We start from the raw sequence: 13,876 nt of genomic DNA on the forward strand, positions 1-13,876 counted from the left end.
TGGAAGGCAAATGTGAAGGCAGGAGCCCAAGCAGCCTTCCTGGCCCAAGAGGCAACTCTGAGGATGATGCCACTCGTCAGGGTAGTGGGGCTGTATCCCCCACCAGCTCAGGGCTCCTCACCTCTGTGCCTCTTATACACAGGGGAACTCAACTCTCAGGTAAGCCACTGACTGGTTTGGGCTCCATGCTGTCAATTTTACTACTTCCACAGCTGACCACCCCACTTCCCATTTCTTCTACGGTCTGCTCTCCTCTGGGGTGGCTGCCTCACCTGGCTCTTCTAGGGCCTTAGTAAGGTCCTTCACCAGGGAGGCTGCCTTCTTGCAGCTCTCAGGATGCTGTGCCACCACCCAGGGCCGTACTTTGTCAGGCAGGACACTCAGGAACTGCTCCAGCACCAGAAGCTCCAGCATCTGCTCCTTGGAGTGCACCTCGGGCTGCAGCCACTGGCGGCACAGCTCATATAGCTGGGCCAGGGCCTGGTGGGGCCCATCTGCTTCCTGGTAGATGAAATTCCGGAAATGCTGGCGGGAGAACTCAAGGTCCTTCCCAAGGACAGTCTTGGGGTCCTCCTGCTGCTCCTCAGCTGCTGATCCTAGCATAGGCAGTTCTGGGGGAGTTGGGGAGCTCCTGGGGGTGGCAAATGCCTTCTCCAAAGGCAACATCTTTCCAAACCTTCACTGGGAAATGTGACTAGCCAGGGACAGGGCACGTGTTGTGGAGGGCGATTTCAGGTAACTGCAGCTACAAGGGAGAGACAGCAGGAACAGCGGGATGCTCTGGGATCTCAGCCAGAATCCAGACCTGCACAGGACAGACAGAGATGCCCACACAGTGAGAGCAAGCCATGGGGCATCCATATCAAAGGAGAACAAGCAGGGTCCCCTGAGCTCATCAGTCCCACCCACCACACCCAGAGTCCGTGCACAATTATTTCCAAACAATCTGCTTGTTAAGTTCCAGCAGGGTTCTACACTTGTATAGGTAAAAATTTACAGAAAAAATGGGAGGCAGAAACTCATTTTGTAAGAATGGTATTACCAGGATAAGAAAAAAAATCAGTCACAGCTAAAAGAAAAGTTATAGAATCACACTTTCAAAGATGTAAAGATCTCAAAACATTATGAAACTCATTCCAACAATGTATACTCAAAGCATGTGATATCATGCCAGATTTGGGTGTATACCAGACTTCCTTTCACCTTTGGAAGGGCTAGGTATGATGACTGTTTCTCTCTTTTTTTTTTTTTAAGATTTTATTTATTTATTCAACAGAGATAGAGACAGCCAGCGAGAGAGGGAACACAAGCAGGGGGAGTGGGAGAGGAAGAAGCAGGCTCATAGCGGAGGAGCCTGATGTGGGACTCGATCCCATAACGCCGGGATCACGCCCTGAGCTGAAGGCAGACGCTTAACCGCTGTGCCACCCAGGCGCCCCATGACTGTTTCTCTTATTAAAACAACTAAAAATTCAAAACATAGCTGACCCCTGAATCCCAGTTTGAACTGCATGGGTCCACTTAAGGTGGATTTTTTTGATAAATACAGTACAATACTGTAAATGCATTCTCTCTTCTTTACAATTACAACATTTTTTCTTCTTACCTTATTTTAAGAATACAGTATTTAAAAGGTATAGTATACAAAATGTAAGTTAACAACTGATTATCAGTAAGGCTTCCAGTCAACAGCAGACTATTGGTAGTTAAATGTATGCTAAGTTTGGGAAAAGTTATATGCAGATTTTTGACTACGCCCTAACCTTCAACTTGTTCAAGGGTCAACTGTAGATCAGTGAACAACCAGTATCTATTTCTGGAAATGGCACAGGACTGCAGACCTGGCCTGACCGACCAACAGAACCAGGTGGGAAGTATAAGAACTTGGCCAGGAGCAGAGTACCATGATGGGGGAGAGGAGAGACTGTGGTATTTAGGTCCTGGGAGTTCAGAGTCTGCTCGGCCCTCTCCTCACCCCCAGCTGATCCTGATGAGCAGTGGCATCATTGAGAGAAGCTAGATTCGGGATGTTTAGGTAAAATCTCTTGCCAGTGAGCAAGCTTAGCGACAGAACCCGACAGGCCACAGCTGGCCAGGCCTCCAGCTGTTGGCTTCGGGCTCCCTGATGCTTTCACTGGCTGTGAGCACACAGGGACATAACTCCAGCTCCTCCCAGAACCTGCTGAGTCTGCACTTTTCCCTGTGTAACCAGAACATCCAAAGACCCCTCTGGGAGGGAGACATCCCACACAAAAGCTGCACCCAAACCCAGCGGGAATGCTCTTCTTGGCTCAATCACAGAAACCAACATTTTCTTCCAAACACGTCTGAGGAATTCAAGAAAATGTGTGTGATCACAGCTATGGTGAGGATGTTTTCTCAGCAACCCCACTTTTACAGAGAAAGCTGCAATGCAGGACCGGGCATCAACGACCTCCTCCAGGGAAAGTGAAGATGTGCTCTGACATTTCACCAGGGCATGGGGCCCAAGGACGTTGTAGCTGTGGGGGTATCTGATTCCATTTATATGGAGTGTCCAGAACAGGCAAATCCACACAGATGGAAAGTAGCTCAGTGTTTGCCAAGGGTAGAGGGGGTCAGAGTCGGAGTGACTGCTGATGCGCCCAGCATTTCTTCCTGGAGTGAAAAAATGTTCTAAAATCAACTGTGGTGTTGGTTGTACGACTCTGTGAATATGTGAAAAATCAATGAATCACACACTTTAAACAGGTGAACTCTTTTGGTATTTCAATTATATCTCAATACAGCTGTTACAAACAGAGGAACAAAACAAACAAACAAAAACAGTTGGCAGAGGCCCCAGGGCCCACTGCTCCCCTCTCTCTGAGGCCAGACTAAGGGTCCGAAGACATGCCATGCAGAGTTCCGTTTCCCTCAAGGAAGAGACAGCTATGCTGCACCATCATTACCACCACCCCCTCATACTCCCCTCTCCATTTCCTTTGTATACCCCTAACCTCAGCCAACCCTGCTCCCTACAGCCCTCTTTTCTTGTCCAACACAGGTCTGGACTCTGAAGGGGCCCACCACAGAGACCTTCCCTCCATTCACACTTCCTCACTCCCTCTTACTTACATGTCACCTGCCTCCCCCACTGGAATGTAAACCCCAGGAGAGCAGAGGTTATTCACAGGGAAGTCTCTGGGCAGTGCCTGGCTCAGTATTTGCTGACTGCATAAATTATTATTTTTTCCAACTTATTTTAGAGACAGAAAGAGCACAAGAGGGTGGAGGGGCAGAGGGAAGAGAATCTCAAGCAGACACTACCCACTGAGCATGGAGCCCCACGCAGGGCTACATCCCAGGACCCCGAGATCATGACCTGAGCCAAAATCAAGAGTCAGAGGCTTGGGGGGCGCCTGGGTGGCACAGCGGTTAAGCGTCTGCCTTCGGCTCAGGGCGTGATCCCGGCGTTCTGGGATCGAGCCCCACATCAGGCTCTTCTGCTATGAGCCTGCTTCTTCCTCTCCCACTCCCCCTGCTTGTGTTCCCTCTCTCGCTGGCTGTCTCTGGCAAATAAATAAATAAAATCTTTAAAAAAAAAAAAAAAAAAAGAGTCGGAGGCTCAACCGAGCCACCCAGGCACCCATGCATACATTATTTTTAAATGGGTCCAGTTCTCTACTGAGAGGCATTCTGGCTATTTCTAGTTTGTGTTGGCCATTACCCTCATATCCGTGTATCTGGGATCAGGTTGGGCATATGTTTGGAAGGTAAAAGTAGCAGTGGGATACCTGGACCACTGGGCATGTGCTGTGACCCATAGCAGCCCACAAGAGGCAACCCAGCACCTGCCACCCATTTTAGCAGTTCTCACCAGGGTGCTCCTTCCTCATACCTCTGCACCAGGGGCCCTCTGACCACATAATCTGCTCCTTGCGCTCTGTCGGTCGGCTGCCTGCTTTTTCATGGCATTTTTCTTATAGCTCCCTTTCTATTAAGTAATTAAAGCGGTCTCTCTCTGGCTTGGTCTTGCCAGTGTCCCAGTCCATGGCTTGTCTTTTCAGTTTATGCTCTTTTAGCTAAAAGGTTCTAATGTTTATTGACAAATTTGCACTTTTTCCCCCCCTAAACAAATTTCTGAGTTCCAAAACTTGATTATAAAGAGCTTCCTTCCCTACCTCAGGATTAGAAATGTACTCTTGCATTTACTCTGCTAGGGCCATGAGTGGCAAATGCAGGACAGTCTCAGTTGTGGATACTCAACTTTGCCTTATGGCTAAAGCAGCCAGAGGACCTGTATGCCCTGGGCCTGGCAGTGTCTCCGTTACAAAACAGGCTGCTGGTTGGCCTTCCAGACTCTAGTTTTTTTAACCATGTTGCTGCCGTTAACTAATCTAGAGCCTCACTGGCAAGAGAAGTACTGCCAGCTCCAGCCAGCGGCACAGCCACATTTGTACCAACAGGCACAGGATACATGGAGCTCTATGTGGCATACGGGCAGATGTGTGGTCACAGAAGCAAGTAAGTTTCATTTTCTTAGGGTACCAGAGGCATGACAGCTCTTTTTTTTTTTTTTTAAAGATTTTATTTATTTATTCGACAGAGAGAGAGACAGCCAGCGAGAGAGGGAACACAAGCAGCGGGAGTGGGAGAGGAAGAAGCAGGCTCATAGCAGAAGAGCCTGATGTGGGGCTCGATCCCAGAACGCCGGGATCACGCCCTGAGCCGAAGGCAGACGCTTAACCGCTGTGCCACCCAGGCGCCCCAAGGCATGACAGTTGTGTGTGGAGTCTGTCTCCATAAAGTTACCTTGAACTTGCTAATATCTGCGTGCACAGATCTCATCTTCCTTCATCGGAGCCTCACAAACTGGTCATGCTGCTGCAAGGATGTTCTTGTTAGGTAGAGGGACCACCAGAACTGTTTCCTGTCCCCAGCTTCCTTGAGTAAGAAGGCCATTCCCCATTCCTCTTGGCTCAGTTACCAGGCAGCTACCCATCCCCACCCCCATCACACACACACCTTGGGGCCACCCAGGATTTGCCTCAGATGGGGATGGAAATTTCACAAATAAGTCCTGGAATGCAGAGAAAGCCATGGGCAGAGGGGCAGGTGAGCTGAGAGGTCTCCAAGCCCTGTGGGCCTCCTGCAGGCAAATCCCTCTCACACTGGGCTAAGCAGAGCTCAAGCTTGGCTCCTACTGCTCAACTCTACCTCCAGGCCCCTGCCCACTTCCCCCTGTCCACATATGCCCACCTCAGGTTACTCAAGATATTCACAGGGTCTCTTGGCCTCAACCAATAATTACTGACTCATTACAAAGTGGGGAAAGGTGCCTTTATAATGAAAAAACATGGATCAAGGGATCATCTTAGTATCTGTTGTCTTCTATGGTCCCTGCCAAGAGTGCAAACTCTGGATCCACTCCAGAGGACTGACAGACCCAAATCAAGAAACGTCCTGCACAACTGGCCTGGGCTTCCCAAAAGTCTCAAGGACAGAACTCAAAAGCCAGGAACTCACAGACCCAAAGAACAATACACATGTGGCCCTGGACCAGCAAAGGTACAGGACATTGTTGGGGTGTCGGGGGGCAATGGGGGACCAAGCCCTAGTACGAAGAAGAGGATGGTGGGGCTGTCCAGCTTAGCCTCCCGGGAGTCAGCCAAGATACACAAAAGATACGTGAGAGAGGAGTGGAGGAGGAGGGGGAGGGGGGAAAAAGGAGGGGGGAGAGAGGAGGAGAGGAAGTGGGAAATGAGGAAGTGACATACATACAAAATATTAAGAGGTGAATCTGACCAAAAGACATGCAATTCTAAGATCTTTCCTTAGAACACTTATGATTTTTTTTTTTTTTTTTTTACAAAAGGTCCAAACAATACCCTCAGTCGTCCCCACTCCCCCTTGCCGGCTCCTCCAGCAGCAAGAAAGGGAGACCCATTCTGGCCCTTCTCTTGGGTTTCGTCGCCCACCAAACGGATCCTAGCACAGGAACAGACAATCCATCCCCGGGCGACTGGGAAGAGGCAGGGCATCCGAGGGCGTCAGGGAGCCTGGCAGCAAAGACAACCCCTTATCCCCAGGCCCCACCTCGGGTCCCACCCCAGGGCGGCTCTGCATCTCCCCTCGCTCAGCTGAACGCAGTCGGGGAACCTCGGCCCCCTCCTGCTCCCACCCAGGCCGCTACAGACTGCCGCTCCTCCCCCCTAGGGACATCCTCAATCGTTAAGTCCCCTCTCGTAATCCCCTCCCTCTCCCAGGCCCCAGGAGGGTGCCCTGAACCCTTCCCTATTCTCACACTGAAGACACGTAGCCAGGCCCCCTCTAACTGCGGTCTCTCAGCCCCGTCCTGCACCGCCCCACATCCTGGGGAATCGCACCCCCAACCTCACTCCCTCTTCAGGGGCTCCCAGCCTCCTCCCCTCCCCCTCCCCTCCCGGCCTCACACCGCAGAATCCCCTCCTCCCCTCCACCACCCGGGGTCGCTCCCTGCCCCCACAGGTCACCTCGGAACGCAGCTGCGCGGCGCACGCTGGCGGGACCGCTACGATCCGCTTGGGAAAAGCACGTCGTAGCGCCCCCCGGCCGCCGGCCAGCCTTACCTCTGGCGTAGCGGTCCCAGGCCGGTTCCAGCCGCCAGGAGGTCGGCGCGATGGCGTCAGCTCAGACTGCGCGTGCGCGCCAGACCTCCGCCGCGGACTACCACGCCCAGAACGCAGCGAGCCGTTCCCCAGCGGGCTGAATGGACAGCCAATCAGAGGCAGAGCTAGCCTCGCTCAGCGTCTAGGCCCCCCGTGCGCCTGCGTCATTTTCGATCCATGGCAACGCGGTAAAACAAGAGGAGGAGGAAAAAACACCGCCCTGAGAACCAGAGATGAGTAGAGACTGAGGCAGTGAGAGACAAGAAGACGCAGAGGCAGGGAGTGAGAGAAACGCGAGAACCCAGAGCCATGCCTACCCAAAGATGGAGAGAGAGCGACAAGGAGACCAAGAGTCCCAGAGTATCAGAGATAGCGGGATACATAGAGGAGGGGAAAGAGACAAGGGGAGGCCGACAGACAGAAGCACCGCAAAAGGAAGAAAGATCAAGAAGGGGAGGTCCAGAGAAGGGAAGACTCAGACATGGGTAGAGCCAGAGACAGCGCCAAAGTCAGGGACAGACAGAAATGGGTAGACCCACAACTGGGAAAACAAAAATAGAGACCCAAAGACGGGAGACCTTGACATAAGAAGAACCAGAGATGGAGACAGAGATGATGAGAAGCAGAAACGTGGAGACAACAGAGATGGAGAGACCCAGAGCCTGGGACAGAGATATGGAGGCACTGAGACCCAGGGACGCTGATTCCCTAAAAAGGGAGATTGGTTCTTCATGTCCAGGAACTGATAGAACTGGAAGACTAGCCATGCTGGGGGCTTCGGGAGTTGCTGAAGTGGAGGAAAATGTAACAGAGAGGCAACTGGGGTGAGTGATATGCTCAGAAGCGCAAAACAGATGTCACCACTTCACGCGACGGGACAAACAGGGCAAGGGCTAGGACGCTGCTTCCCATTCTAGAATTTTCTAGATAACGACAGTTTATAAGGCTCACATTTTGTGCAAACTGATTTTTTTAATGGGGGGGGAGGGTCAGACAAAGTGGAAAAGAGAGAATCTTAAGCAGGCCCAGGGTGGAGCTTCCTGTGGGCCTCCATCTCAGGATTTTGAGATCATACCTGAGCTGAAATCAAGAGTTCAAGCTTAACCGGCTGAGCCACCCAGGACCCCCTGTGAAAACTGATTTTTTAAAACGTTTATCTGAGCGAGTCATTTTATGTATTTTATTTAAATACAACAACATTCACATTTTTGGGTATTCAGTCCAATGAATCTTAACTTGTATAACCACCAACACAAAACAAAGAATAGATCCACTGTACAACTAACTCCTTCCTGATGCTCCTCTCTCCCACCCACAGCCCTGGCAACTACTGATCAATTTTCCATGGCTATAGTTTTGCACCTTCCAGAATGTCACATAAATAGAATCTCAGACTAGGTGGCCTTTTGAGATTTGCTTTTTTCACTGAACATAATTCCTTTAAGTTGTATCAATAGTTTGTTCCTTTTTATTGCCAACTACTGTTCCATGGTTTCTATATACCACAGTTTGCTCAAACATTCGCCCACTAAAGGACATTTTGGTTGTCTCCAGTATTTTGCTATTACAAATAAAGCCGCGATGAACATGTTTGTGTGTGAACCTTCACAAGTCTTCATTTCTCTGGGATAAATGACAAAGAGTGCAACTGCTCGGTTATATGGCAAGTAGATGTTGTAAGATACTGCCATGCTCTTTTCCAGAGTAGTAGTACCATTTTATATTCCCAGGAGCAATGTATCTGTGAACAAGTGTCACCACATTCTTACTAGCATTTGGTGTTCCCATTTTTGTTTTATTTTTATTTTAAGTAATCTTTACATCCATCATGGGGCTCCAACTTACAACCCTAAGATCAAGAGTCGCATGCGTCACCTACCAAGTCAGCCATGTGCCCCAGTGTTTTTTTATTTTAGCCATTCTGATAGATGTGTAGTGACATCTCATTGCGCTTTTAATCTGCATTTTCCTAATGATTAACAATGTTGAACATACTTCCATATTCTCCATCTGTATATCCTCAGCAGTGAAACGTCTGTTCCTGTCTTTTGCTCATACTTGAGTTTTTAAAAAACTGTTGTGTTTTGAGAAATATTTATATATTCTAGATACGCTCTTTGTCAGATATATGGTTTGCAAACGTTTTCTTGCAGTCTGTAGTTTGTCTTTTTATTCCCTTAACAAAGTCATTAGCAGAGCAAATGATTTTAATTTGAATGATGTCCAGTTTATCACTTTTTCCTTTACTGGGTCATGCTTTTTGTGTCAAGTTTAAGATCACTACTTAGCCCCAAGGATTTCCTCTTATATTTTTTCTAAAAGTTTTATAGTTTTACTTTTTACATTTAAGTCAATCATCAATTTTGACTTAATTTTTATATAAGAGGTGAAGCTTATGTTGAAGTTCATTATTTTCCTTATGGATGTTGGGCATCTTTTTTCTGACACGAATTCTAACACCAAATATGTAGGTTTTTTCCAACACCACCCAATTCTCCAACCCAACAGGATGTCCAACAATTCAGTTCTGAGACTACCCAGAATTAAGGCAAACTGCACAGGTCAAGGGCGTAGTTGCACAAGACTGTTCCCACTCCAGATGCCAGCCATACGCTACACACACTTCTGCTCAGCTGACTACAAATTCAGTGGTTCCCCAGACCTCACCTCAGGTTTGAGAATTCACTAGAATGACTCACAGAACTTAAGAAAGCACTTCATTATGTTTACCAACTTAGTAATAAAGGATATGACTTAGGAACAGCCGAATGGAAGAGATACATAGGGCAAGGTGGTATGCACAAATCTCCTTTGCATTCTCTAGGAATGCCTCCCTCTCAGCACATCAGTGTGTTCAACAGCCCAGAAGCTCTCTGAATCTCCTTGTCCACAAGTTCTTATAAACAAATCTCCAGCCCCACCTCCCTCCCTGAGGTGAGGGTGTGCGGCGGAAAGTTCCCACCTTCCTTCTAGTGACCATTACCCATCCTGAAGCTATCTATGGGACCCAAACCAAGTCACCTTATTAGCATAAACTCAGGTGTGGTCAAAAGGGGCTCTTTATTAATAACAAGACATTCCTATCACTCAGGAAATTCTAGGGGTTTCTTTCAGGAATGAGGGACAACGACCACATATGTTTTGTTATACGACAGATACCCAACTGCTCCAACACCATTCATTAAAAAGGCTATCCTTCCCCCACTGAATAGCTTGCACATTTGTTAGAAATCGGTTGAGCATGTTTTTGTGGGTCTATTTTTGGGTTTTCTATTCTGTTCCATTGACCTATGTGTCAGCCAAAACCACAAACTCTTGGTTACTGTAGCTAAATAGTAAAGCTTAATATCAGTTATTCCTCTCACTTTTCTTCTTTTTCAAAAATTATTTTTGGGATAGTTTCTTTCTATTCTACGTCTAGTGCTTTGCCATATAAATTTGAGAGAAAGCTTCTCTATGTCTACAAGCTTATTGTATGTCTTATGTCTCTTACCTATGTCTTCCTGGGAGTTTGATGAAAATTGCATTTAGTATCACTCTGTAATTCTTTTGTCATTGTCTGGTTTTAGTATCCAGGTAATGCTGACCTTAGAAAATCAATCAGGAGGTGTTTCCTCCTCTTATTTTCTCAAAGTGTGTAACTGGCATCATTTCTTCCTTAAGTGTTAGATAGAATTCATCAACAAAACTATCGGGGGTCTAGAGTTTGTTTTGAAAATAAATAAACAAACTACTTCAGGGTGCCTGAGTGGCTCAGTCAGGTAAGCGTCTGCCTTTGGCTCAGGACATGATCCTGGGGTCCTGGGATCAAGCCCTGCGTTGGGCTTCCTGCTCAGCAGGGAGTCTGCTTCTCCCTCTCTCTCTGCCCCTCCTCCTTGCTCGTGCTCACTCCCGCTCTCTCAAAATAAATAAGTAAAATCCATTTAAGGATCCAACTACTTCAATAGATAGAGGCCTAGTCAGTTTACTTGTAGAGTGAGTTGATTGTCTGTCAAGAAATTGGGCCACTTTACCTAATTTGCTGAATTTATGAGCATGGAATTATCCAAACAGGACTATCTTCTTTTCCAACCTCTGTGGGATGGAAATGTACTACAATCGAATGAACACTGGGCAACATCTTCCTTCTCATCCCAATATATGCCATTACTCTGGGGCACACTAAGTGCTCAACCCACCAAGACCTCGTCTTCTCAGTGCCTAGAGCCCTGCCCCCACTTGGGTCAGGTATTCATATACACCCCAGCTATCATCATCAACATCCTGGAGATTCTGGCCCTCTTGTCCTCTAGTGCTCTCCCAGCTAGCTTCTTCAACTCTGCCCACCTTAGGAGCCCTTCAGCCAGTCATGTACACTAGAGTTTGGGAAGCAATGCCATCTATGAACTACCGGTGATGTAGTAGTGGGGAAGGCTGCTGGTGTTCCTTCTCTTTCAGCCTCCTGAGTCAGAGAAGAGTAACGTCAATGCCATCACCATTCACAGCAACAATAATAACGAAACATCATCAACAACAAGAGCAGCAATGATAACGGCAACAAGGATGGGAGCAAGAGTGCAGGAGCAACTAATACACACCGAACACTATTACACCCCACGCACGCTCCACACCTCACTTCTCTTAATCCTAATGAGGTGGGGCTTGTCCACATTTTAAAAGAGAGGAAGTAAGGCACATAGAGGTTCAATAATTCACCTAAGATCACACAGCTTTTGAGATGTAAACCCATGAGAAACCCAAATCTGACTGAAGTCAAAAGATGGACTGTTAGCCATGACACTAACACTTACGTGGGCCTGGTCCAATGTTTTTTTTTTTTAAAGATTTTATTTATTTATTTGACACAGAGAGAGACAGCCAGCGAGAGAGGGAACACAAGCAGGGGGAGTGGGAGAGGAAGAAGCAGGCTCCCAGCGGAGGAGCCTGATGTGGGGCTTGATCCCAGGACGCCGGGATCACGCCCTGAGCCGAAGGCAGACGCCCAACGACTGAGCCACCCAGGCGCCCCTGGTCCAATGTTTTAATGCAATTTCATACAACTTTTCTTTAATAACTGGGTTTCTAGTACAGGCCTGAGTAGTCAAGGATTTACTACTTAAATGAGTACCTATTCACTGTCAGGCACGGTGTTTTCTTTTATAAACAAAAGGCCCAAAATGCACACTTGCATGCACACACAATACTGCACATAAGGATATTTCAATATATAAGCTAGAATCGAAGCCCTATGAAGGCAGAAATTTTTCCATTTAACCAGCTGTTAAGAGCCTATGCATACTTTTGCATATCAGTTCCCTCCACATTATAGGAATTTTCAATCTTACAATAAAATATAATTACAGCTGATACAGGCCACAAGAAAGAAATCAGATGACATTTAACATCCAGTAGTATGAAGGCGGACCTTGTTACCATCTTTCGCTCCCACAAATATGTTATCACAGTAACAGCCATTTCCTTAAAAGTTCTAGTCTTTCTTCAAAAGGATAAATCTCACTAGTCAGTTCTTCATTTTTGTTTTTGTTTTAAAGATTTTATTTACTTATTTGACACACAGAGAGAAAGAGAGAATACAAGCAGGGGGAGCGGCAGGCAGAGGGAGAGGGAGAGGGAGAAGGCTCCCCGCTGAGCAGGGAGCCCAATCCAGGACTTGATCCCAGGACTCTGGGACCATGACCTGAGCTGAAGGCAGTGGCTTAACCAACTGAGCCACCCAGATGCCCCAGTTCTTCCTTCTGATATTGCTCTTATCGAATCAGAGAACCAATTAATGGTAAGATGCACATCTTATATGCTAAGGGGAAAAAAGGTTGCCAATTAAACTATAGCATGCCATTGATTACTCTGATATCTGAGATGTCAAAATGTGAAAAGAACATGTATATTAAAATAAATTAAATACAGTGACTTTCAGATTCTGTGTCAGGACTAACTTCCAGGCACATACATTTTCTGCAATTGTGTTAAAAACTTGAATGTGGATTTGTAATGGGGCAAATGTCCTATAAGGGGGGTTTCTCCAGAACTCATTCTCTGACACACTAGTTGTGCTGCCCCAATAAAGTTATTACCAGATGTGCAGAGGATCTAAAATGTAGCAGTGCCATATGTTTAAATGATAGTATTTGGGATATAGGTGGGTAGAATAAAATGCTATTGACATTAATTTCATCTGTTCTTTTTTCCTTTTTAAAATATGTGGCCACTGGGGCGCCTGGGTGGCTCAGTCGATTGGGCATCTGCCTTTGGCTCAAGACATGGTCCTGGAGTCCTGGGATCAAGTCCTGCATCAGACTCCCAGCAGTGGGGAGTCTGCTTCTCCCTCTCCCTCTGCCCCACCCCCCCACTCGTGCCCTCTCTCAAATATATAAATAAAAATCCTTTTTAAAAAATGTAACCACTAAAAAAAAAATGAGCTTATATATGTGGCTCACGCTATATTTCTATCAGACAGCACGAAGATCAGATCTCCAACTGGAAGCTTTCCCCACTAAAGTATATGTTTGCTGTCTCAGGTATGAGCTGATAACATAAAGGTTAGCATCAATTTAAAGTACTTTTCAATATAATCACTCTATACTGGCTAATCTAAAAACTCATTCTTTTTACTCAAGTTTTGGCAAGAGTTCTTACCAAAACCTCAAACTCATCACATTAGCCAAATCTTCTGATACAAGGAAAGGCAAGAATTCCAACTTAAAAGGAAACATAGCAAAAGGATTCTCCCAATTTGGAAAAGAGGAAAAAATGAAACAAGATGAAATCAGAGAGGGAGACAAACCATAAGACTCTTAATCTTAGGAAAAAAAACTGAGGGTTACTGGAGGGGAGGGGAGGGGAGGAAGGGGTGGCTGGGTGATGGACATTGGGAAGGTATGTGTTGTGGTGAGTGCTGGGTGTTGTGTAAGACTGATGAATCACAGATCTGTACCCCTGAAACAAATAATACATTATATGTTAATAAAAAAAAAGAATTCTCCCAATTTCTTATACAGACACAATGTCTCCAAAGCTTCTGTTCCAAGGAGTAAAGGATGAACTCCATTGTTTTCAAAGAACTGCTCTTCGATACGAAGTCTCTGACACTAAGTAAAGAGTCTGACAGAGCCACTGTCACATTCACTGAATCCCCATAGGTGTCTCTCTAGTGTGCTAACTCTGGTGTCTAATAAAAGCAAAGCTATTCTGGAAATTTTTCCCACACCTGAAACACTGGTACAGGGTCTCCTGAGAACGTATCTTCTAGTGCTTGGCCAGACAGCAGCTGT

At 46.8% G+C, this 13,876-nt stretch overlaps 1 protein-coding gene across 4 annotated transcripts in view; it reads right to left on the reverse strand.

Annotated features, from left to right (window-relative positions):
• ZSCAN18 (zinc finger and SCAN domain containing 18) overlaps positions 1 to 13,876 on the reverse strand; it is a 51,651-nt gene that overhangs the window by 6,731 nt on the left and 31,044 nt on the right. Inside the window, exons 1-3 of one of the 4 annotated variants that reach the window (XM_045773103.2) lie at positions 6,570 to 6,613; positions 4,774 to 4,845; positions 273 to 805 (exon numbers count right to left, since the gene is read on the reverse strand). In XM_045773103.2, coding sequence (XP_045629059.2) covers positions 273 to 666 — 394 coding nt within the window. In that variant the 5' untranslated portion in view covers positions 667 to 805; positions 4,774 to 4,845; positions 6,570 to 6,613. Of the gene's footprint in view, positions 1 to 272; positions 806 to 4,773; positions 4,846 to 6,569; positions 6,655 to 13,876 lie in introns of those variants that run through there. The other 3 variants (XM_087853315.1, XM_045773111.2, XM_045773116.2) reach the window with 3 other exon arrangements.

Source organism: Ursus americanus, chromosome 21, assembly GCF_024610735.1.
Source record: "Ursus americanus isolate L20-20 chromosome 21, mUrsAme1.1.p, whole genome shotgun sequence".
Taxonomy (NCBI): Eukaryota; Metazoa; Chordata; class Mammalia; order Carnivora; family Ursidae; genus Ursus; species Ursus americanus.